We start from the raw sequence: 22282 nt of genomic DNA on the forward strand, positions 1-22282 counted from the left end.
GTGATGCACAGCTCCCCGGGGCGGGTAGCTGCCACAGGTGCGAGGGGCACCTCATGGCGGAGGGTGGAGTGGGGAACTGCTGCAGGGCTGGGGAGTGCGCAAGGTGGAAGTTTCGCCTAGGGTGCGAAACTTCCTTGAAGCAGCCCTGCCTGTCTGCATGGTTCTGTACTTATATGCTGGGGGGTGGGGGGTGAATAAGAGTAGCTGTGATAGTGTGTGGAGGGATGGAAGTCGGACGGGGGTTATTTGGATACTTGTGTGTAAGGAAGTGGATTAAGACCATCAGTTCATTTCATACAGGTGACTGAACAGCCATCACAGGCTGTGTCTCCGTTGCAGTTCTCCCACTCTTGCACTAGGACTAATGCAGCTACACCAATGCTGGCAGCAGCATCGACCAGTTGTGAGAACTTTCACTGTTATGTCATCTAACCCTGGTCTGAGTAGGCCAAAGGGTAACCGCTTTCAGTCACTACGGCATATAGGCTGGATTTGATCCAGCAAGGCTGAATTAAAAGGCTATGTGTCTTATTATCAATTTCCTGAGTGGTTCAGTCACCCATTTTCCTTTAGTGAGGATTTTCTTATCAATAGGGAAAGTGCTAGTGTAGCAACCCAAATGGGGCACTAGCTACATCATAAGGGTTTGAGACTAGGGGAGTCCCTTTAATACCAGCTGTTTACTCATTCTGAAAGTCAATATTGGAAAGCACTCCACGGGGGCCCAAAAATGAAACCAGTCCCTTGACAGCATTCCTGTATGCCACAGCTTTATGATTGTGAGGCACCAGGTTTACTCTGTCTCTAATTCCTGATCATATTTGCTCATTTTACAAATCAAACAATGATTTATTTGTTGCAAGCTCTACAAACTCAGCCTGTCCTCTAAAAAATCAAGCTTTTTGTTTTGTTTTGTTTTGTTTTTTTTAAATGCATTGTGAGTAGTAAAGATTCTTCAGGATGAATTGTGCCCTCAGCAACATCTGGGCAAATCCATAGTCTCCAAATTATGTTCTCAGTGGCACTGAGCATTGCACAAGTGTCACCAAAGGCATAGCCTGGAGACGAGAGTCTTGCCCAGGCAGGTGTTGCTGATGGCCCGACTATGAGACTGGGGAGTTGCACATGAGTTACTGAAAACATAATTCATACTGGAGAATCTACATTACAGGCAATAATTAAGACTCCACCTAGTTCATAGCCATGAAAAATGCATCACAGTCTCTGAAATCTGGCCTCCCTCATGAAATCTGGCTATTGGTGGGAGGGCAGGCAGCTGTTGCAGTATTGCCACCCTTACATCTGTACTGCCTTCAGTGCTGGGTGACCAGAGAGTATCTGGCTGCCGAGCACCGCCGACAGCAGCAGCACAGAAGTAAGGGTGCCTTGGTATGGGATGGGAGGGTGTCACTTTTTGGGGAGGGGGTTGTAACAGCCTGAAATATTTTCATAGGGGATCCCAACAAAAAAAGTTTGAGAACCGTTGATTTAGCAGACTCCTTTACTCAGGGTGACTTACAAACCTAACAATAGTACAGTACAATGCTTAGATACTGTATGGACACATCTGCAAAATTTGCTATTTATGCCATGACCAACCCTTGAAAAATGTGGGACTTCTCTGTGATTTAAGTAGAGCATTAGCGATAATGTATAACAGTGATACTCCGACCTCAGTGGTTCAGGAGACAAATTACCAATCAACATTACCTAAGAGAGCCACAGTAGTGTGAGTTCACACAATTCCAACAACAAAATAAGTGACCAAGTATTTCACAATTGGTTAATGACCTAGTAAAAGCATCCTGATTGGTTAATAATTAAATCACACAGTAGTTTAATATCATGAGCTTCAGGAGACACATTACAGAGCCCCTTGTGGCTCCTGAGCCTAAGTCTGAGTGTCATTGATTTGTGTGAACACAGCTTGAGTCTCAGAGGCCAGAGTGAATTTGCAAGGCTAGGTGCTAAAAGTCACCTTTTCATTTGCAAATGGAGTTCATTTGATCTGGAATCAATAAGACACAATAACCACGGGACCTGCCCAAAATTTTAAAAAGTGAGTTTTAAAGCAGCACTGCAGTTTTGCGCCTGGGTTTCCTAATATGAGCCATGTATGTTGACTGTTTGCAGACCTGGGTCCCACATATTTTCAGTGTGGACATGGTAACAGTCAGAACCGTGTATGTGAGAGCCACCCCCAGACCAGAACTCTCCTCTGCTCCTCCCAGAGGCAGCACTTTACACCCATGTTGCCCAGTGTAAATGACTACAGGGGTAGCAGACAGGGAAGAGTCAGGCCTTGATGGCTCCTGCTTGGGAAGTTTCAGGTTGGGCTTTGGTCTAGTGCTCAGTGACTTCAATGGGAATTGCACACGTGGGCAGCACGGGAGCCTCTGGACTGGAGCTGTGCAGCGCGGAGCCCAGCTGGGCTCTCTGGAGGAACCTTGGCTGCTGTGCATCCGTCCGTGGCCTGGGGACCCCCAACCGACCACGCTTCCACCAAACCACATCTAGTCTCTTCCCCCCACCATCGCTGCCAACTCTTCACCCAGAAGAGGCTTCTAGCCCTTTAAGGCGTTGCCAGTGGACCCGGCCTGCCGCTGTTTCTGTCCCTTCAGTCTCGCCGTAGCGTCCCCAGGAGAGAGCGGCATTGTGCCTCCCCCACCCCCACCCTTAGCGCATGCGCCGTCCCAGATTCCCCCGCCTGGCGGCTACGGAGCTGCCGCCGCTTCCCCCCTCCCTGGCCCCGCTCCCCGCCGAGGAGGAGGCGGCGCCCCGCCCCCCGGTAAGTGACTGAACGGGACCAGAGCCCCCCGCCCCCTACTGGGGGGCACGCGCCAGCCTCCGCCTCGCGCCCGAGCGCCCGCCGTCCCCGCCTGACCGGCGACCCGCGGGCAGCGGCCGGCTTCTGTCGGAGCCCAGTACCTCCTCCCGGGACCTGCCCGCGTGGGTGGGGGGTGCGACGCAACTGCGCGCTCCCTAGCCTCGTGTGTGGGGTGTGCACCGCCCCAAGCCCTCCCGTGGCACTCCTGGGGTGTATAGACCTGCCCCATCCTAGCCTCCGTGTGTGGGGGCATGCACCAGTCGTGGCCCCTACTCCTAGCACTCGGGGGGGTGCATCGGACTGCCCCTCCCTAGCCCTCGCGTGTGTGGGGGGCATGCACGCAGGTCCGGCCCCTCCCTAGCCACTCGGGGGGTGGATGGACGCCCCCTCCCTAGCCTCCGTGTGTGGGGGGCATGCACCAGTCCTGGCCCCTCCCTAGCACCTCGGGGGGGTGCATGGACCTGCCCCCTCCCTAGCCTCCACACGTGGGGGAGATGCACCAGCTCCTGGCTGCTCCCTAGCACCCATGGGAGGAATGGGGGTGGTGCATGGACCTGTCTCTTCCCTAGCTTGCACATGTGTGGGGTATGCACGAGCCCGCCCTGGGGACCATGGACCTGCCCACATAGCCCCTATGCACCGCCCCCTCCCTAGCCTCTGTATGTGTCCCTCTCCAAGCCCATGGGGAGTGAATGGATCCGCCCTCAGGGTGCATTGTCCTATCCCCTCCTGAGAACCCATGTGGGTACATGGATCTGCCCAGGGTGTATGGACCTGCACCTCCCTAGCTTCCATGTGTGTGGGTTGTGTACCAGCCCCTGCCCACAGGGTGCACAGATCTGCCTTCTCTCTAGTGCCCATGGGGAGTGCATAAATACGTTCCCTCCTTAGCACTCACCAGTCCCTGCTTCCAGGATGTATGGACTTGCTCCGCGTTTTCTAGTTCCTATGCCAGGCTGGCACATGAATCAGACCCTGTCCCAGGGATGCATAGGCCTGTCCCTGCCCCCCCCCCCCGAAACAGCCCCTGTGCTAGGCTGGGGTACGCATCAGTCCATGCCCAGGGTGCACAGATCTGCCCTCCTCTCTAGCTCCCATCCCATATTCTGTATCTTGCTTTGCATGCATCAACCTTTCCCTTCCTTGGTTCACATGCTTTATAGGGGGCATGCATTATTCCTTTCTCCTTCCCCCACCCCTTCTGTGCACTGGTTCTGGGGTGCTCGTGTGGCCCATGTTACTTACTTGTCTTGATCCTGGCCCTTACCATTCATTACATGGAGAACAGCGTGCTTGTCTCGTCCTGGGTGCCCATGCTGCTGCAGGTGACTGGATGTTGGACTGGCACACGTACAGAAGTAGAGTTTGTACTGTCTTCAGCAGGCTGAAGCATTAAGCATTAATGATTTGGGTTGGGCATAGGTCTCTTCCTGAGCTCGGTGTTAGCCATATTATCATCAGCCAATTGCCATTCAGGAATCCGGACTGACTTTTGCTGTTTCTACTGTTTGGTGCAGAAAGCTGCCTCTTGTTCCTGTGCTGAATGATAAATAACATTGTGCTAACCAGAGCTACGCTCTGAAAAGCTGACGTACGGTTTCCAAAGATCTCTTCCAAATTTCCTACCAGCGGCTCATCTCCACCAAAGAGAACTCTAGTGTAGACAAGCAACGGGCAATACCATGCTGCATAGACCCCCAGTGATGATATGATGCTTAAAATGCTACCAGTCACCTACGCTGTCACTCCAAATACAGCTGCTATCAGCAGAACAGAACTGGTGGTAGCAACAGTGGGGAAATTACACTAATAATTTGTTCCTAAAGACAGAGCCTTACTGTCTGTGTCAGAGGTATTTCCCATTGTCAGGCTGAAATCTACTTGGGCTGCCATAGAGGTTACTCCCTCTGCAGTATAAGCCTTGACTGCAGAACGTTGGCACAGCACTTACAGGTTTTGTTTCAGAAGGCGAGTCTGTTGAGACTATTACAAGGCTGGCTCTTAATCAGGTGAAACATCTTCCAAGTATACGGCAGAAACAAGTGTGATTTGCTGCTCTGAAATGCAGTTAAGGAGGCAACACTTGGTTGAAATGGGTGAATTGAGAGAGCAGAGGAAGCTAATAGGATTTTGAGCTCTGGGTATGCCTGTTGCATATTTTGCATTATCATAGGTTTTGCATCATATCTGTCATTCAGCCCAAAAGATGTCCAGGGCTATTACTTGCATCTGTTCTATGAAATGAAACCTTTGTGTCTCTTATGCTTTTGAACTATTTAATTTTAATGGTATTTCAGGGAGTGTGTTGAGAAATAAACTACCCCAACCCTTGCCAGATCCTCACAGCTGTACTGTATTCTTAGTGATTGCTGAATATGGTGCAGAGGAGCCTTGGAAAATGTGATAATAGATCATAACTGAGGTTCTTGAGCTTGTATTCTATAGACCACAACTTCTGAGAGCATCACATGGATCACCTCCCTTGCCACTGGTTAACAATTCTGTGGTAACTACAGCAGTTGCTTACATGGAAAAGAGTTCTCATGAACAGTAATGTGCTTAGCTGTTCAAATGTTGTTTGGCATCTGCGAAAAAGGACAAGCACAACGTGGCTAGCAAAAGGTTCCGTAGTTCAGCTTATAAGAAGGGGAGTTGAGAGGAGCAGTGCATATGGTACAAAGTCATGGGCATGAAACTGTGTTTTCACTGGTTACTTGGGGACATGGATTATGGTTAGGATGCACTGTTGTGTTAATGCTTTTTTTCTAAGTGCTGAAATAATTTCCTTGATAGCTAACAGTGGGGTTTCGTTTTCTCGTAGGTTTGTGTTATTAGAGCCGTTCTTTTTGGTGTGAAAGGCTCCCTTTTGAAGCAGCACATTCATTCTTCGCTTCAAGCACCATACGTCTGACTTGCTAGCTTGAGAACCATGGCAACAGAAGAGAAGAAACCAGATGCAGAATCTACTAAAACACAATCTACTCCTTCCTCCTCAACCAATCAGACCAAGGTGCGTGTAAATCTCAGAACTATATCTCCTCCTGTCAGTACACATGGAAGTTACTTGCATCTTTTACTGGCAAACGTACAAATAGTACTGGGGTATTTAAGAAATTGAATTTTAATAACTTACATGAATTAAAAGAATTGTTCAAGATTTCTCCTAATTCTGTTTAGAGCCAAGAATATGCTACATGCTTTGTGGACAAGACAGAGAACAAGATTCCTGCCATTGCTCGAAAGAGCTTAGTTTTGATACAGGTGGATAATGTAACCTTCAACATGTACAACAGAGGTCCAGTGTGGCTTATTGAATTTTGCTAGTTTGCAAAATTAATTAGAATATATCACAAAATATGTAAATTTTGTTTTATGGTAACACTTCAGAGTATTCATAAATTCAGCATAGTATATTTTGTAACTAATGCCATCACAGTAGTAAGATATTGGTGTGACACTAGTATTAAATCTTTGCTGAGAAATGGGGAGATACTGCCAGGGTTTCTTGAAATAATAAACAGCGTTCCCAGTTAGCCAGGAGGGAATTATAAGGTCTGTTAGAAGTTTGGTTTCTTTAATTATTTCTACTGCTAATTATGATTTCCACAATTATTACAATCGGGGTCAGACTGGGGGAATGTTATGGTATCCTACCAAAGCCTTCCAGCAATCCTAGAGTAGCTGAATATTTCTGCTGAAAAGATCACCAGTTAAATAGCCAGTGCTGGTATGTAAAGGTGACTTGCAAAAGGTTTAAAAGAAAAGAAAAGAAAAGGGGGCCTTGTACCCTTTTTTCTGTTTTGTGATATTTAAAAAGAGCCTAAAAGAGTCTTATCAAGAAAATATTTTAGTGCTTTCTGCACTAGCAATTCACCTCTTGTCTACCATTGGACAGTCCTAGAGCTACTGGAGAACTGGTGAATTTATTATCTCAATAGAGAGAGGAACAGATTGCAAGTGACTTCAAATTTTTCAATGCCTGTGGGCATTTGGGAGAAAGGATGCCTTTGTTAAAGACCATGGCCTCATCAATAAGGGTGTGAGAACTTGCAGCGCCCCTCTGAAACCCTTGCCCAAAAAGTCTGCCAGCAAAACCAGGGAAGGTTGGATTTGACATTGCTGGTATTTAAGATGAAAAATTGTGGTTGGTGGGGGAGCTTTTCAGGTCTTCATTTTAAATCATAAAGAAGCAAAAAGCCTCAACCCCAACTTTTAAAAATCCTTTACAGGTCACTCCATTGAGATCAATGGCTCATTTCACGCTTCTCAGACTTCTTGGGCCAGCTTCATTCCTGGTAACGCTGGCTTGGCTGGAGTTACACCAAGGATGAATTTAACCCGTTGTTTGAATATGTCTCTGTGTTGGCTCAGGAAGACAGTACTGGCTCAAGTTTCCTTCATAAACATAAGGGCTAGGAACTTAAAGTTTTAAAAAATAAAGGATTAAATCTGGATTGCCATCTAAGTGCAGAGCACTGCACAGTGGCTCAGTCTGATATCCCAGTTACAGCTGAAACGCTGAGTTAAAGCTCCGGTCATCTTACTTGTGTGACTCTTTCTTACAGCCGGCACCTGTAAAACCAAACTACGCTTTAAAGTTCACGTTAGCAGGACACACTAAGGCAGTTTCATCAGTAAAGTTTAGTCCCAATGGAGAGTGGCTGGCCAGTTCCTGTAAGTATTAGTCTTCGTTAATTCCTTCCCATTATCTGAATTGTGCACATGTGAACCTCCGGTTGGGAGACAGGTAGATGGCTAATCTTAATGAACAGTGATCAGAAAGTGTGAGGATATAACCACATGGCTTGTTTTTTAAAGTGACATTCAAAGCTGGCTGTTTCAAAGTTTGACCCGCATTAATGTTGGCTTTTATGCCCTGTTGTCCAATATGCTGAATCTTCCTCTGCCTGGCTTGAAGGGCTTGAGATGCTCAACTTGTGCGACAGAACCACTTTACAAAAAACAATGCAGAGTTACACACTGATTGTGGATACATGCGAAATTAATCCTTGTGCAGAGGGGGCCCCATGCAACCCTTTGCACCACTTAAACTTTGGCTTAAGTCTTTAAATTGGGCCTTGCGTGGCATGAGCGACCGTGTGCGTTCTCTGCACTGAGGTGGGATTCACTCAGAGGGCTCCTAGCTCTCCCTCCACTCCATTGACTTTGTAATATAATTGCATCTTGGAGAGTCTGCCTGTTCCTTTCTTGTAAGTAGCCAGGTGAAATGTACAGGACTGACACACTTGACAGGTTTTTTGCCTAGAACTCAAAGCCCACCTTGATATCTGTTTAACCTTTTCTTTGGTGACCATTGCAACTGCCTGACAACTTCCTTTTGAATCAAGTGCCACATAACTGGTCACTGGTTACCTAGAGGGGATTGACGAGGAAAGAGGCAGTTTAGAGGAACAGGACTGGAGGTGATGGAGATGGCCACTGAAATCACCATGACCTCTAGACATGGGCAGTAATTCTGGTCTTTTCCTTTATTGTGACTTGCCTTTATATGGGCAGTATATTCCATAGAAATTAACTTCTCCCTCTTCACAGTACCTTCTAGAAGTTAATTTCTCCTCCCTCCCTGGACAGTTCTCTAACTTTTAACACCTGGCAAATATCAACCTCTTTTTCTCCTACAGAGCACAAGCTAACATGATCATGGGTAGCGGGTTTGTTTCTCACGAGCAGTAATGTCAGTCCAATTTATAGATCAGTTTTGCTCTCTCTGAGGCAGAAGTGTTTCAGTGTGTGATGTGGCATGGTAACTTTTTTTTTTTCTCATTGGCAATACATTTATTTAAAAAAATGAGAAACTAAAGGTCAGTCCTTGTCAAACACATTACATTGGATCCAGTTTTGGAACTGAATTAGTTGAGACCATTTACTTTCAAGGCTGCATGTGTAATCTCAACTCATGCAGTGTTTACGCCCTACCTTATGCATTGAAGTCTGTGCTTGAGGGTAAAAACTGTAATGTGTTTGCAGAAAAGTAGCCAATGTGTTTCTCTCTCTTTAAGGGAGCGAGGTAGCTATTTTTAGTGCTGCTTGGTTAGTAACTGGGAATCTTTTCTCTTTTCAGCGGCTGACAAACTAATTAAAATTTGGGGAGCATATGATGGCAAGTTTGAAAAAACAATATCTGGTCACAAACTGGTAAGTATTGAACTCTAAAGAATATTCTGCAGTCTAATTAGCTGTCCTTTCAGATAGCAATTGTAATTCAGTATTGCATCTGGGGCTTGCATAATGAGTTAATATGCTAGCTTTCACCTCCAGAAGCCTTCGTATAGTGGTTTAATTCATGTGACAGCAAATTGTTTGGTCTCATCTGAGGGTAGGGTTTATTTGTCCCTATGGCAACCCCCCATCCAACCCTGTATGATGATGATGGCCCAGGCCTGGAATAACAGGAATGTTTCAGGTCAGGATTGAGAGAGATGGGCAGAAACCTGTGGATTGCTGATAAAGCATCTAGATGCACAGTGTTTAGCCAGTGTGAAAGTCATTCCCTTTGTGAGCACTAACACTACCTGTTTGAACAGCTGGGCTTCCATCTAGGAAAACTACATGGTATAATGCTCTACCTACAGGATTTGCTTTAAATTTTGATCAGAATGGTGCTTTTTTTTTTTTTTAAAAGGGAACCTGACATTTCTCATGGCTTCACCCATTGAAATTCAGGAAATAAGACCTAATGTTTGAAAATGAAGAAATACATACCAAAGTACTAAAGTCCAGTTTTAAAAAGCGACTTAGATCAGCGCTTCTCAAAGCTGGTCCGCTGCTTGTTCAAGGAAAGCCCTTGGCGGTCCAGGATGGTTTGTTTACCTGCCGAGTCTGCAGGTTCAGCCGATTGCAGCCCCCACTGGCTGCAGTTTGCCACTCCAGGCCAATGGGGGCTGCGGCCAGCACATCCCTTGGCCTGTGTGCTTCTTGCAGGCCCCATTGGCCAGGAGCGGCGAACTGCGGCCAATGGGAGCAGCAGTTGGCCGAACCTGCGGACATGACAGGTAAACAAACCGTCCTGGACCACCAGGGGCTTTCCATGCGCAAGTGGCGGGCCGGCTTTGAGAAGCACTAACTTAGATGATACCTGTGTCCCATTCACTTCCATTGAGACTCAGACTCCTAAATCTCACTGAAAGTTAATAGGACCCAGCTGCCTAAATCACTTTTGAAAACATGACTTAGGCTCCTAAGTCACTTGAGTGCTTTTGAAAATCTTACTGTGGGTCATTTCAGGCAGACAGTAGGGATGAGCCCCTCTTCAGGGAGGGGGAAGGAAATCGATCTAACCCAGCTATGTGTTAGTTGTTGTTTATGAACTTCAAAAAGAGGGTCAGGTCCCAGAATAACTAGAACTGTTGGTTGAACAAACCACTAGGCTCTTGCAATGCGAGGCTCAGCAAAGTTAAAAGCTTCCCTGAGTCATTGGCTATCCTGTGGTAAGAGGAAGATGTGTTAAAGTTGCTGTGATCCATTTCTACCCTGACTTTCCCAAGTTAAGGTGACCTTGCTTTTCTCTCTTTCTGGCTTCAAATATGAAACTGTCTATGCTTTGGCTGTTCTGGAGTGAATGAGCAAGCAAAGCTCAGTGTTAAATTGCTTTCCTTTGTTTCAGGGTATCTCTGACGTAGCATGGTCATCAGATTCCAACCTTCTTGTCTCTGCCTCCGATGACAAAACTCTCAAAATCTGGGATGTGAGCTCGGTAAGGGCTTCAGTTCTCTCTCTTCTCCCAGTCCTCTCTTGGGGCATCTTAAAATGAAGATTAACTTGAGATGGAACATCTGTCATTAACTTTTTTCACCAGCGATGCAGCTTGCTTGCCTTCTGTATTGGCAATTAAAATAAGCTGGTTCATTTCACTTTTGTTTGTAATCAGTTTAACCGCCTGGTTCTTATGCGCTATGAGAATGGGACAGGGTTGGGGTTGGAAACACCTTGTTTCTGTTTTGCTTAACTGTTCCTTTCCCATAAAAGCATGTTTGTTTGTGTATTTTTTTTCTTTTTTTAATCGAAGCCTAGATTTAGGGTAGAAATTTAACCGATGTTATCCCTTTATCACAGTCTGACTAGTCCTGAATGTAGGTCACCATGGGAACTTTGAAGAGTGGAAAGTTACTGGTAAATCGACTGTGTATATTTGACTAGTAATAATTTAAATTAAATTAAATGAATTAAATTATTCAGGGCAAGTGTCTGAAGACACTGAAGGGGCACAGTAACTATGTCTTCTGCTGCAACTTCAACCCCCAGTCCAACCTCATTGTTTCAGGCTCGGTAAGTGAACAGACTCTCAGTGAAATACACGTCTCGTACACCCTGCAGAGGTCTAGACCATCTGAATTCTTCTATTCATAACATGTAATTAAATGAAGTCTTAAAGGGGAGAGTTGGTAGCATCACTACTGTATTGGCTGTTGAGCCACAGTCAAAGCCCTCAGCCCAGCTTTAGAAGTTTGGGCCTTCACCCATAGCACCGTGAGTGTTGGCTATAGGTCTAGCTCCAGATGTTCCTTCTGGCTTCACTAGCAGTCAGCATATCTACATTCACTTCATTGCAAAGCCTTAAGTACTGAGGGCTGTTGTGGCATGAATAGCTTGGGAACTAGAAGCTCCTTGTAGCTTTGTAGTTCAGATTCTGTGATTGCTCTGGAAGATACCCTTATCTCTTTCAGGGATTATTTGACCATTTCATGCAAACCTTGACATCACTGAAACATAGCTTCATGTCAATTTCAACAGCTTTCTGTGCAGCTAGGAAGCATTATGCACCTGGCTTGTGAAGGGACTTGGGGATAAGACTCTTGGGTTCTCTTCTCACATTTCTCCCAGCTCGCTGTGTCACCTTGAGCAGGTCATTTAAACCTGAATTATTTTGTCTGTAAGCTAGGGATAAATACTAGCTTTCTTGCATGAATATTTGAGCTTAACATTCATAAAACTCCTTGTGATTGGCACGGGAAAGTTCCATGAAGTGCAAAGCATGAAAGTTAGGATTTAACTCCTTTGAAGATCCCCACACTAAGTGAACAGTGCTAAGTGACTAGCAGGGAAGATGAATTCCATTAAAATCTTGGTTGCTGCTAAGCAGAAATAAGTCTGTATGCTTGAGGAATGTAGTCATGCATATTTCTTTCCCCTCCCTGATGCAACCTGTTAATCCGTTCATGCGGACTGGGCAGTATAGTTGGGGAGTGAGTGCATTTGAAAATCACTGTGTGACTTTGTCCTCTGATCTTCAGTTTGACGAAAGTGTGAGGATATGGGATGTGAAAACAGGGAAGTGCCTCAAGACGCTGCCTGCGCATTCTGACCCAGTTTCAGCTGTAAGTGCCTTGAGATACATTAACATACTGACATGTTTGCCTGCATCTAGCAGGGCTTTCTCCCCTTTTGCAAAGAAGGGAGCAGTGTCTCACTGTTACTCTCTGTCGGCCCCTTGGTGAAGGACACAAAATGCCATGTGATAACTTGTAAGGGTCTTAATGAACATGGAGATGCCACTGACCCATACTTACCACTCGAACCCCAGCATGGATTTCTGCTTCTGGGCATTATAACAGGCGGCATCTGCTATAAAAGCACAGATTGTGGGGACTATTCCTGTCTGCTCAATGAAAGTCTGAATTTGCTATACATCTGAGTTGCTCCATAACTTTATCATTATTCTAAATCACTTCAGGAGGTAGAACGAGCTAACTTCAAAATAAACTGCATTTAAAATCTCATCCATTTTGTGGATGAAAGTGACTAAACCATGTATGGTTTTGTGTTTTTTAAAAATCCATTCATGGTAGGGAAAACAAAGTGTGCAGCTCTTAACAGAAATGAAATGTTACTAAATGAAAGCAGAGGTGAGCAGAATTCTAAACTTCAGACATTTTAAGCTATGGCTGCTCTGGACACACAGATCTGATATTAAAATTGAGTAAAGTCCACAATGCTTACCAGAAATTTGTATGAGCTTACAAACCCCTTCTCCACCACCCTCATGGGTGTGTTTCAATACTTGCTATTTAAAATTCACTTTACTGGGGTTTTGAGAGAAGCTCATGTGTGACTGAAGAAAATAAATGGACCGGACTGAGGTGTGCGTGTAACTATAATGCACTCTTCTAGTATGGTCTCGCTACTGCTAGCAAAATTCCTCACGACATTGGAGCAGTGAATCAGTTCAGATCTTAATGTTTCAAGAGGCCTCTTAAAACAATCTAGTAATTGTTATGAAAACTTACAGCTAGTCTCAATCTATTTGCCCAGCCATTACCCTGCTAACTGAATTTAACTGCAGCTATTTGTATTCAAGCTGGAAAAAAAAAAAATCAGGCAAATGAGGCATTAGAATTTTGCAAGGCTGACTTACAGTAAAATTTCCAGAGTGCTTTTTTTTTTAACCTGATGTGTCTGAACTTTCTGTGCCCATCATCACGTTGCTTAATTCTTGCCACCCTCCACATGAATCGCAGCGTACTAGTTTTGTGATAATTGGGACCCAACATACTACTTGGGAGATAAATAATTTTCGAATGTGACTTCTTGCTCTTCATAAACACGAATACTGCTATTTTTCCCCCATATGTAAAACCACAGGTGCATTTTAATCGTGATGGGTCCCTGATAGTGTCAAGTAGCTATGATGGTCTCTGGTAAGTGGGTATTTCTTCAGTAACATTTATTATGTGCCATAGCCTTCTAGACTCCTTACATAAAAATAACTTTAAAAATGTAGATTCTTTTAGTTTTTCACTTACCTCATGACTTTGAGGTTAAAATGTAAAGTTCTAAGTTGATACTATTGTTGCTATGGACTGTATTGTATTGACTCATGTCTGTCTCTTTTTTTGTTAAAGTCGAATCTGGGATACGGCATCAGGCCAGTGCTTAAAAACACTGATTGGTAAGCAGGCAAATGTTTGTGTGTTGTTCTTGATTCGCTCTGCTGTATTATCGTATAGAATATGAAGTACTCAGCATGACTTTGACTGCTGTTAGGTGGTTTTCTTATTGGCTTTGGTTTCTCTCTTTTCCTTCTCCTAACACTGCCCTCTTCATACACAACCATCCTTGCAGTTGATTTTAGGTGAAATATCCTCTCTCACATGTGTAGGAAACTTTCTTAGGCTTGGAATATTGTCCAGCGTGTGCTGACAATAAATCAAAGTGCCTGTACTACAGGGTTTTTCACTAGTCATTGTAGTATTATGCGTGGCTGTGCATTGGCTTGGAACCGCTATGGCAAAAGTAAGTCTTATTTCACTTTCAGAAATGATAGCTACATACTCCAGTGCAATAAATAGCACATGGCAGTGGGAGAAGACTAAATGTGTTTACAGTTTAGGATTGCGGGTGTTTGAGAACTGATGCCCTTCTTAAGACAGTGGGCAGCCTGTTGAACGGGGCATGTCATGCTTCTGATTACCAGTTTCTAGTGTTAATATGAAGTGACATAGACAAAACTACACCTTCTGGTGTTCACAATGGACAGACTTTAGCAGTAGGGTGTGTCTTAGTGTAATGGTTTTATGACTAAGGCCCTAATCTTGGGATGATCTTCAAATAGTTGCGGACAAGCCAGAGTAGACATAAGAATGGCCTTACTGGGTCAAACCAATGGTCCATCTAGCCCAGTATCCTGTCTTCCGACAGTGGCCAGTGGCAGGTGCTTCAGAGGGAATGAACAGAACAGTGAATCATCAAGTGATCAAATCCCGTCACCCATTCCCAGCGTTAGAAAAAGTGCTATTTGTTTAAGAAGAAAATTTACTGGAATGATATAAACACTGAAGTATTATGTTATGCCTACTGTATTTTTTTTTTGATAACCAGACATTTTGCTGCAACAAATGGGGGATAGCTCAGTGATTTGAGCATTGGCCTGCTAAACCCAGGGTTGTGAGTTCAATCCTTGAGGGGGCCACTTAGGGATCAGCACTTGGTCCTGCTCGTGAAGGCAGGGGGCTGGACTCCCTGACCTTTTGGGGTCCCTTCCAGTTCTGTGAGATTTTTATATATATATATATATATATATATATACACACACACCCCCCTAATATTTTAATATTACATTCATTAAAAAAAAAAAAAGACTGACAATATAAAATTCAGTGACTACAATTCAGAAGACTAAACAAGTGCTGTAGAAATTGAGTCCAATCACTTTAGCCTTGAACATTTTACAGGCATTAAACGTTAGTGCAGTCCTATTTGCATACTCAAAACACATGCAAAATTGTGGACTGTGCAAAGTAAGCTAATTAAAGCCAGAATTGTGGTGGAAGCTCAGTATTGCATGTTCCACAATCTCTCAAATGAAGTAGGGCCTTACTTCTGACTTTTACAGCCATGCTGTGGACTATAGGGAAGGTTGATGCAGGAGTGGAAAGGTTGGGTAATAGACGATTATGGAATAATAAAATGGTAGCAAACCAAATATTCTTCCTCTTGAACTATTTCACATTGCCAGTTACCTGTATCTCTCATCAGTTTGCTTGAAGTATAAAATGGTAGCTGAACAAAAACTTAACTAAACTAATCTTGAAGCTAGCTTTTGTAATCGGCGGTAGGTGTTTTTTGTCACAAGGAAGTCTTTGTCCATGAGAGAAATATTTCATTATATTCTGTGTAACACCCTTATATTTCCAATACAGATGATGATAACCCTCCCGTGTCTTTTGTGAAATTCTCGCCAAATGGCAAATACATACTAGCAGCAACTCTGGACAAGTAGGTTTTCAAAAATACATTTAAAGTACATTCATCAACTTCAAATGTAACCTTTTTTTATGCTGTTGTAATATTCTTATGATGGGTAAACTCAATACCTACCATCAAATTTCTGTAATCCAGTCCTCTGGGAATTATATTGTCAGAACATCAGCAAAGTTCATGCTATTGGCAGTCTTAGCGCTGCTGTTGACATACCCCTGTGCACTCTTAGCTTTGCGTCTTTTCAGAGCCTTCATCATGAAGTAGTTCCTTGATCAAATGGTTCTCTTACTGTAACACCATGAAAGGCTGTAAGTCTCTCTCTCTCTCTCTCTCTCTCTCTCTCAAGCAGCAGTGCTAAAATAGCTGTGCATACAAAGCAGAAAAGCTATGCAGGGGGATTGGTTCTATTGAGAGTTCTCCGACTGGAATATTTCCAGTGCCACTGCTTAGCAAGGACCAGCCACTCTCCTTTCTCCACCCTTAAGTATTAATTGCTGCTGCTGTAATGAGACTCTCCCATCCCTAAGTCATAGGGTGATGAGCTAGTTATCTATCAATGTCTTCTTATAAAAGACATTACAGGATTGTTCCTTCTCTTTTCATCCGGTGAGTGCAAGGAAACCCAAAATTAAAGCTATTTTGCAAGCCAGAGCAGTGGGAGTCAACATTGTTGCCTCATACTTGAATATGGGTGGGGTTTTTGTGGTTTTTTTTGTATGTGTGTGAAAGAGACATACCTGTCTGAAACCAGTGACTAATTTCACTTAGGCTACCAAATAGAATTTGAACGTTGTCTCTTTTGCCTACTACTGACTGATTTAAAAAACTCTCATCCCATTACACAATTCCTGTAACTACTTAGATGCAGGACAGCATGTGGTTCTGGCTTGGTTTTGCTTGGTCCAAAATCTGTATCTTGTATTATGTGTTAGCTCAAAATGTGGGGGACGAAAGGAACTGAATGAGAATTCTCAACTCTATCGGTCACGTACCTCATCATAGCATCTATTCATGTGTGAAGAGAAAAGGACTTGACAAAATGCATTTTTAAAGACTTGCTCCATATTTTTTTCACAGAGGCAAATACAAGTGGCATGTAAATAAAATCCAATTTTTGGGTTAGCTGAAACTCTGCATTCCCAAGCCAGACTAAAATGACTAATGTAGACTCTAGGAAGCTCTAGTATGGAAAAAATTTTATGTACTAAGAAATCACGACCAGTGAAATAAAACAAAGCCTAAAATCCTTGTTCTCCTTTTTGTTCTCTAGCACTCTGAAACTTTGGGACTACAGCAAAGGAAAGGTACAGTCACAATCTCTTACTATAAAGTCCTAGCTAGGTTTGTAGCCTGCTTTGGATGGTTTCAAATAAGGTTAAGCTTTTTCTCTGTCATCTGTACAATATAATTACTATAAATAATATTTGTTACAGCCCTTGTTCTATAGTATGCATCCGACGAAGTGGGTATTCACCCATGAAAGCTCATGCTCCAATACGTCTGTAAGGCGCCACAGGACTCTTTGCTGCTTTTACAGATCCAGACTAACACGGCTACCCCTCTGATACTTGTTCTATAGTAGTGGACTAAATGGGATCATTTTAAAAGTTCCTTTACATTTTTATGGTGCCCAAAGACATGGAATTCTATGTTTTTTGAACTGGTAAATTGTTATTGCCTTGTTTTTTCTGTGGGTGGAAGTGACAAATTGGGGTCACCCCTCGAAGTGATTGGTTAGCATTCTAGGGCAGAATTGCCCTCTGCATGCTTTGCATGAGTTGCTGGGGGTGGGAAAGGTGCACAGATGTATTTAGTCTGCCCTGCAAAGGGAGTTTGTCCTTGACTGCTAGATATATTGGCAGCTGCGCTTATGGTTTTTTGCCTTTTGCTTTTCTCTTCCAGTGCCTGAAGACGTACACAGGTCACAAGAATGAGAAATATTGCATCTTTGCAAACTTCTCCGTCACTGGTGGGAAGGTTGGTGATTACTGAGCTGCGTTTAGTGATGTGGGTGCTTTTGAAGATTTATTTTTCATCAAAATTAAAGAGATGATGCAAATCTCTCTGGGCCATAAATAGCTGACTTGCCCTTAGTGCAAAACTGTTCTCACCGTGGGGGGAGCCCAGTACAACTAGTGCTATAATTAATGTTGCAAACTTCCAAGCAATGAGGAGGGATTGTAATAGAAGCAACGGTCCCAAGATTTCAGTCTCCTGGAAACTTTACTTGCTGGGGTCTTGGTCGAAAGGGACCATTTTGGGGAAAGTTTTAGCAAACTCCATTCAGCTGTGTGGGTGCTCCAGGGTACCTGTTTGCCACAGGTGCCCCAGTGTAGGCTCAGTGCTTAGAACTGTGCTATGTTTAATGTACCCCAGTAACACAGGGAAAACCTCAGTGATGAGCAGCCATATTAGTTCATAATGCAAGACCCGCTTGTTACAGATTGTGCGTTGCTGTGTATGAGTCTTCGTTGAGATGCTGTCTCTAGGACCACAGCATCCCTGTGCAGGAGATGGAGCTTTCTTGAGGGGCTGGTCTGAGATTCCCCCGAGGACTAAGATCCATCTTAAACCACACCCCCTTCTGCTTCAAGGGCTAAGCCCACTTCTTCCATCAGCCTTTTTGGCCTTTGGCATGGCCTAGTGGAGGGAGCATTGGACCAGGATTCAAGAGACCTGGGTTCTATTTCTATCTCTGCCACTGGCCTGCTGGGTGATATTGGGCAAGTTACATCCCTTTTCTTCTCCCTGGCTCTGTGCCTCAGTTTCCCTATCTGTAAAATGGGAATAATGATCCTGACCTCTGAAGTGCTTTGAGAACCATGTATGAAAAGCACTGTAGAAGCGCTAGATAGTGTGATTTAAGACACAGAAGAGTACAGACATGAAAACAAACCTCAAGGCCTACCAAAACAAAATACTCTACTGCACGCACAGTTCTCCTCCCCCTGGGGGTGAGGGGGAGAGAGAGAGAATGAACCACACATGACTGATGTTAGCCACGTTGCTTAATGCACAACTGGAAGGCACTGAAGTGCTGTGGTGATGAGGGTGGTATATGAACCTATCTAGAGGAAATAGCAGTTAGAGTGGAATGGCAGGAAAGACTAAAATGGCACATCAATAACTATTCCCTCTGCATTTTTTCCAGTGGATTGTGTCTGGTTCAGAGGACAACCTGGTTTATATTTGGAACCTCCAAACAAAAGAGATTGTACAGAAATTACAGGGACACACAGGTGTGAATCTGCTTTTTTGTTACACTGATCTTAAGCATTCCTTAACTGAATAAATAACAAGCACATAGCGTTTAAGGTTAATTTGATGGTGTGAATTGGAAATGTCTGTTTTTAGTGTTTGTTTCGAATTTGACAGATGGGATTTAGTATAAAAATCGGCCTGAATGGGGCATGATTAGGACACATGGTGTGTTTTCCCTGACACTTGATGGGCATTTTTACAGGAATTATTGTCATATCAGAGGCATTGTTTTCCTTGAGTTATATGGAAAAAAATTGGCCAAGTTTTTGACAAGTATCGTGTGACATGAGGCTCCCCAAGTCACTAGTCACTTTGGGAAAACCTTGGCCATTGGCTCCTCCCAGAGCTGCACTTGTCCAAGGACGAGTTCCAGGTGAGCTTGAGTCATCTTTAGAGACACTGACCCCATCCGCAAAGAGTCTTGAACACTTAGCCCATGCCCCTACAAACACTTAAGCACATGCTTGACTTTACTCACATGAGTAGTCAGGGGCATAACCCATGTAAATAGAATTAGGCGCGTGCTTAAGTGTTTGCATGATCAGTATCTTAGGGCCAAATCCTGCAGATTTATGCACCTACTTAACCTTGTGCACTGAGTGGCCCATTGAAACAAATGGGACCGTTTGCGATCTGTAAAGTGAAGCATGTGTGTAAGTCTTTGGAGGATCAGGGCTTTCAGTTGTGAGTTTGGGGCATTTATGGCTTAATCAACTATCTGCTATTTGCTTTGGTGGGCTTTTCTCTGTCCTCATTTACACCAAGAAACCCTAGGCATGCAGTGTAGTCGGAACATGGGGTCTGTCTGGTTCTTTCCTATAGTATGCTGTGAAATAGTTCCCTAAGTTCGGCCTGTTTTAATATCGTATAAACCTTCACACACACTCCAGCTATTAAACTCACAACTGGTGTAGGCCCACTGACATTTGTATTCATGAATCCATCATACTCATATGTCAGTATCTGCTGTTGAGAGAGAACCTGGCCATGTCTTATGATGGGGCAACTCTGCTCATTTGAGCTGAAAATACCTGCTGTGAACCAAAGCAGCTTGGACTGGTATAAATGATGACATCTGTCTCTCTCTGTCTCCTTTTATTTAGATGTTGTGATCTCAACAGCTTGTCACCCAACAGAAAACATCATTGCATCAGCGGCACTAGAAAATGACAAAACAATTAAACTGTGGAAGAGTGACTGCTAAACACTTTCAGTATCACTTTAGAGACTGTCAGGAAAATTGTGGTTTTTAAAAAATAAATAAATAAAAATCCCCCCCCGCCCCCCAACCCCACATCCATGAAAATGATGATAAAACCTAGGTTGGCAGGAAACCTGAAGAATATTTGAGAAAGCGGTTTCTGTTAGTCTTGACCCAAAGAGAATGTCTTAGCTTGTTGCGAGAGCCGGGCAGTGTGGTGGAAAAAGAGGCAGTCTCTCCTTTTCGTGCCTGATCACTTGGCAGACAAATGGATTGTTCTAACATCGCATTAGGAGTATCAGCCTTGAATTGGAAGCCCCAGAGATACTGTACTTTGTGGTGAAGGTGTCATTGCTCCTTGGTTGTCTTGTTGCTGCTTAAGGAGGAGCTGTCGGTCTGTTTTGTAACAGTAAGTTAAGTCATAATACTAGAAATACTTGGATTTTTTTTAAATGTCTAATTTTTATTTTTTTAATTTTTTTGCAGACCGGTAGGTTCTAGTCTGTCAGAAGTTTCTCTTTATTGTTTTGAATAGTAGTGCTGCATCTTTAAGGATGCCTCATTTTAAACACTCAGCTCAAACTTTGTGACCAAATAAAACCATCCAGTTCCAGAGTTCCCTTTCCTGCTTCCAATTTCAGACTCCTGTGGTGAAATATCTACTCTTACTTCTGTATAGTTGCCGACCTTTCGTTACTTGTGTTCAATAGATGCTGTTATAGAACAAAGTTACAGCTTTTTTTTCTGTTAACCATTAAAATGATTCCTGCTTGTAGTTGTTCTCAGCATATTTTACATTTTTTTTCTCTACTGGAAAAAAAGCAAGTTCACAAAATATTGTAAAGTTATTTCAGTGTAGGGAAAAAAACAACCACCTCAAACAATTTTGTATCTTGGAAATCCATCGTATCGACCTGTGTTGCTAATAGCATGACTCTGTAACTATTTCAGCGTCGCTATGTCTTTTTCTCTTTTTTGTCACACTAGTGTGGTATTGACACAGCCAAACCAGAACCATACACCATAATAAAAAGGTGGGATTTTATGTGTATGCTGGTGGTGAGAGTGCACTAATGTGAAGTGTCCGTGTCCCTTCAGCTCACAAGACTGCCTCAAAAACCAACTTTTTTTTTGCAGCCCACTTCTGCTGTAGAAGTTTTACCAGATCACTGACCCCAATATTTTATAAGAGAGGCTAGAGTCCATTTTGTGGAGGGAAGAGATGATGAGCAGAACTCCAGTCCAGATGCACTTGAAAGAAGCCAGCAGAGATGGTTACGTGGAAAGAGTCCCCAGCTTGAGGCAACACATGTAAACTATCACATGGACTAGACCAGGGTGGCTGACCTGCACCTCAGGAGCCAGAATTTACCAATGTACATTGCCAAAGAGCCACAGTAATAAGTCAGCAGCCCCCCATCTGCCCCCCTGCCCCGCCTGCTGGCATCCCCGCTGATGGGGATTTCATGTGTACCTCCCACAGTGTGCAGGAGGCTGGGAGGGGGAGTAGAGAGAGAGAGAAGTGAGGGAATGACAGGCTCAGGGGAGGGGACAGGAAGAGGTGGAGTTGGGGCAGGGCCTGTGGCAGAGCCAGGGGTTGAGCAGTGAGTATCCCCTGGTACACTGGAAAGTTGGCACCTGTAGCTCCAGCCCCGGAGTCGGTGCCTGTACAAGGAGTCACATGTTAACTTCTGAAAAGCCGCGTGTGGCTACAGAGCCATGGATTGGCCACCTCTGGGCTAGACTTACCTAAGGTGAAAAGAATTCTGGCCATTCTGCTGCCCTATATATAGGGGAGGTAAAAGTCTCAACTGCTAAATAATCATTGGGTTAAAGGGTTACTGCATCCTCCAGCAGGCAAAGGGGAGTTTGAGAACTAGCTGGAGATTAGTCTTGACCATTTGCAACAAAAAAGCCTAGTAGCCAAAAGTAGGCAAACACCTGCCATAAAATAAGACTCATCTCATACCAAACCTTGGTTGGGCAGAAGATGTGAGAATTTATTTTGACCAGGGTGTTCCTTCTGACTGCACTTTCTGCTCTTGTGGAGGCAAAAGTGCCCAATTCTGGCAGCCCCATTTTACATCGAATCTTAAACTTTCAAATAAGTAGTGCAAACTCTTTGTTATCCATGAGAAGGGATTTTTCAGTTAGTAGTGAAAGGCAGAGAGTTTTAACCATATTGATGATTGCCTCTGCCAAGCAACAGTGCAAGAGGGTACAGGGCACTTAGAAGTTGTTTCTTCGTGTGGATGATCTGAAGGGGAGAGGGCTGT

The 22282-nt window shown here is 44.0% G+C and overlaps 1 protein-coding gene across 2 annotated transcripts; it reads left to right on the top strand.

The window, feature by feature from the left end:
* Nucleotides 1-2679: 2679 nt before the first annotated feature.
* WDR5 (WD repeat domain 5) lies at nucleotides 2680-21057 on the top strand. 2 transcript variants are annotated; one of them, XM_032767518.2, is made up of 14 exons: nucleotides 2680-2788; nucleotides 5649-5837; nucleotides 7393-7501; nucleotides 8910-8983; nucleotides 10452-10541; nucleotides 11024-11113; nucleotides 12079-12162; nucleotides 13427-13482; nucleotides 13687-13733; nucleotides 15484-15559; nucleotides 16815-16848; nucleotides 17447-17521; nucleotides 18696-18783; nucleotides 19909-21057. In XM_032767518.2, exons 2-14 carry the CDS (start codon nucleotides 5757-5759, stop codon nucleotides 20007-20009), a joined length of 1005 nt encoding a protein of 334 aa, XP_032623409.1. In that variant the 5' UTR covers nucleotides 2680-2788; nucleotides 5649-5756; the 3' UTR covers nucleotides 20010-21057. The 2 variants fall into 2 exon arrangements, with proteins under 2 accessions (XP_032623409.1, XP_032623410.1); XM_032767519.2 differs by lacking the exon at nucleotides 12079-12162 and having other exon boundaries at nucleotides 2682-2788; nucleotides 19909-20101.
* The last annotated feature ends 1225 nt before the right edge of the window (nucleotides 21058-22282 follow it).

The sequence above is a fragment of the Chelonoidis abingdonii genome, chromosome 24 (genome assembly GCF_003597395.2).
Source record: "Chelonoidis abingdonii isolate Lonesome George chromosome 24, CheloAbing_2.0, whole genome shotgun sequence".
Taxonomy (NCBI): domain Eukaryota; kingdom Metazoa; phylum Chordata; order Testudines; family Testudinidae; genus Chelonoidis; species Chelonoidis abingdonii.

Excerpts from the sequence above, each read along its gene's own strand:
- WDR5 (XM_032767518.2), top strand. The coding sequence starts at position 5,757 with ATGGCAACAGAAGAGAAGAAACCAGATGCAGAATCTACTAAAACACAA. Across the intron at positions 13,483-13,686 it reads AGTAGCTATGATGGTCTCTG|TCGAATCTGGGATACGGCAT; the intron begins GTAAGTGGGTAT and ends TTTTTGTTAAAG. Across the intron at positions 18,784-19,908 it reads GAAATTACAGGGACACACAG|ATGTTGTGATCTCAACAGCT; the intron begins GTGTGAATCTGC and ends CCTTTTATTTAG.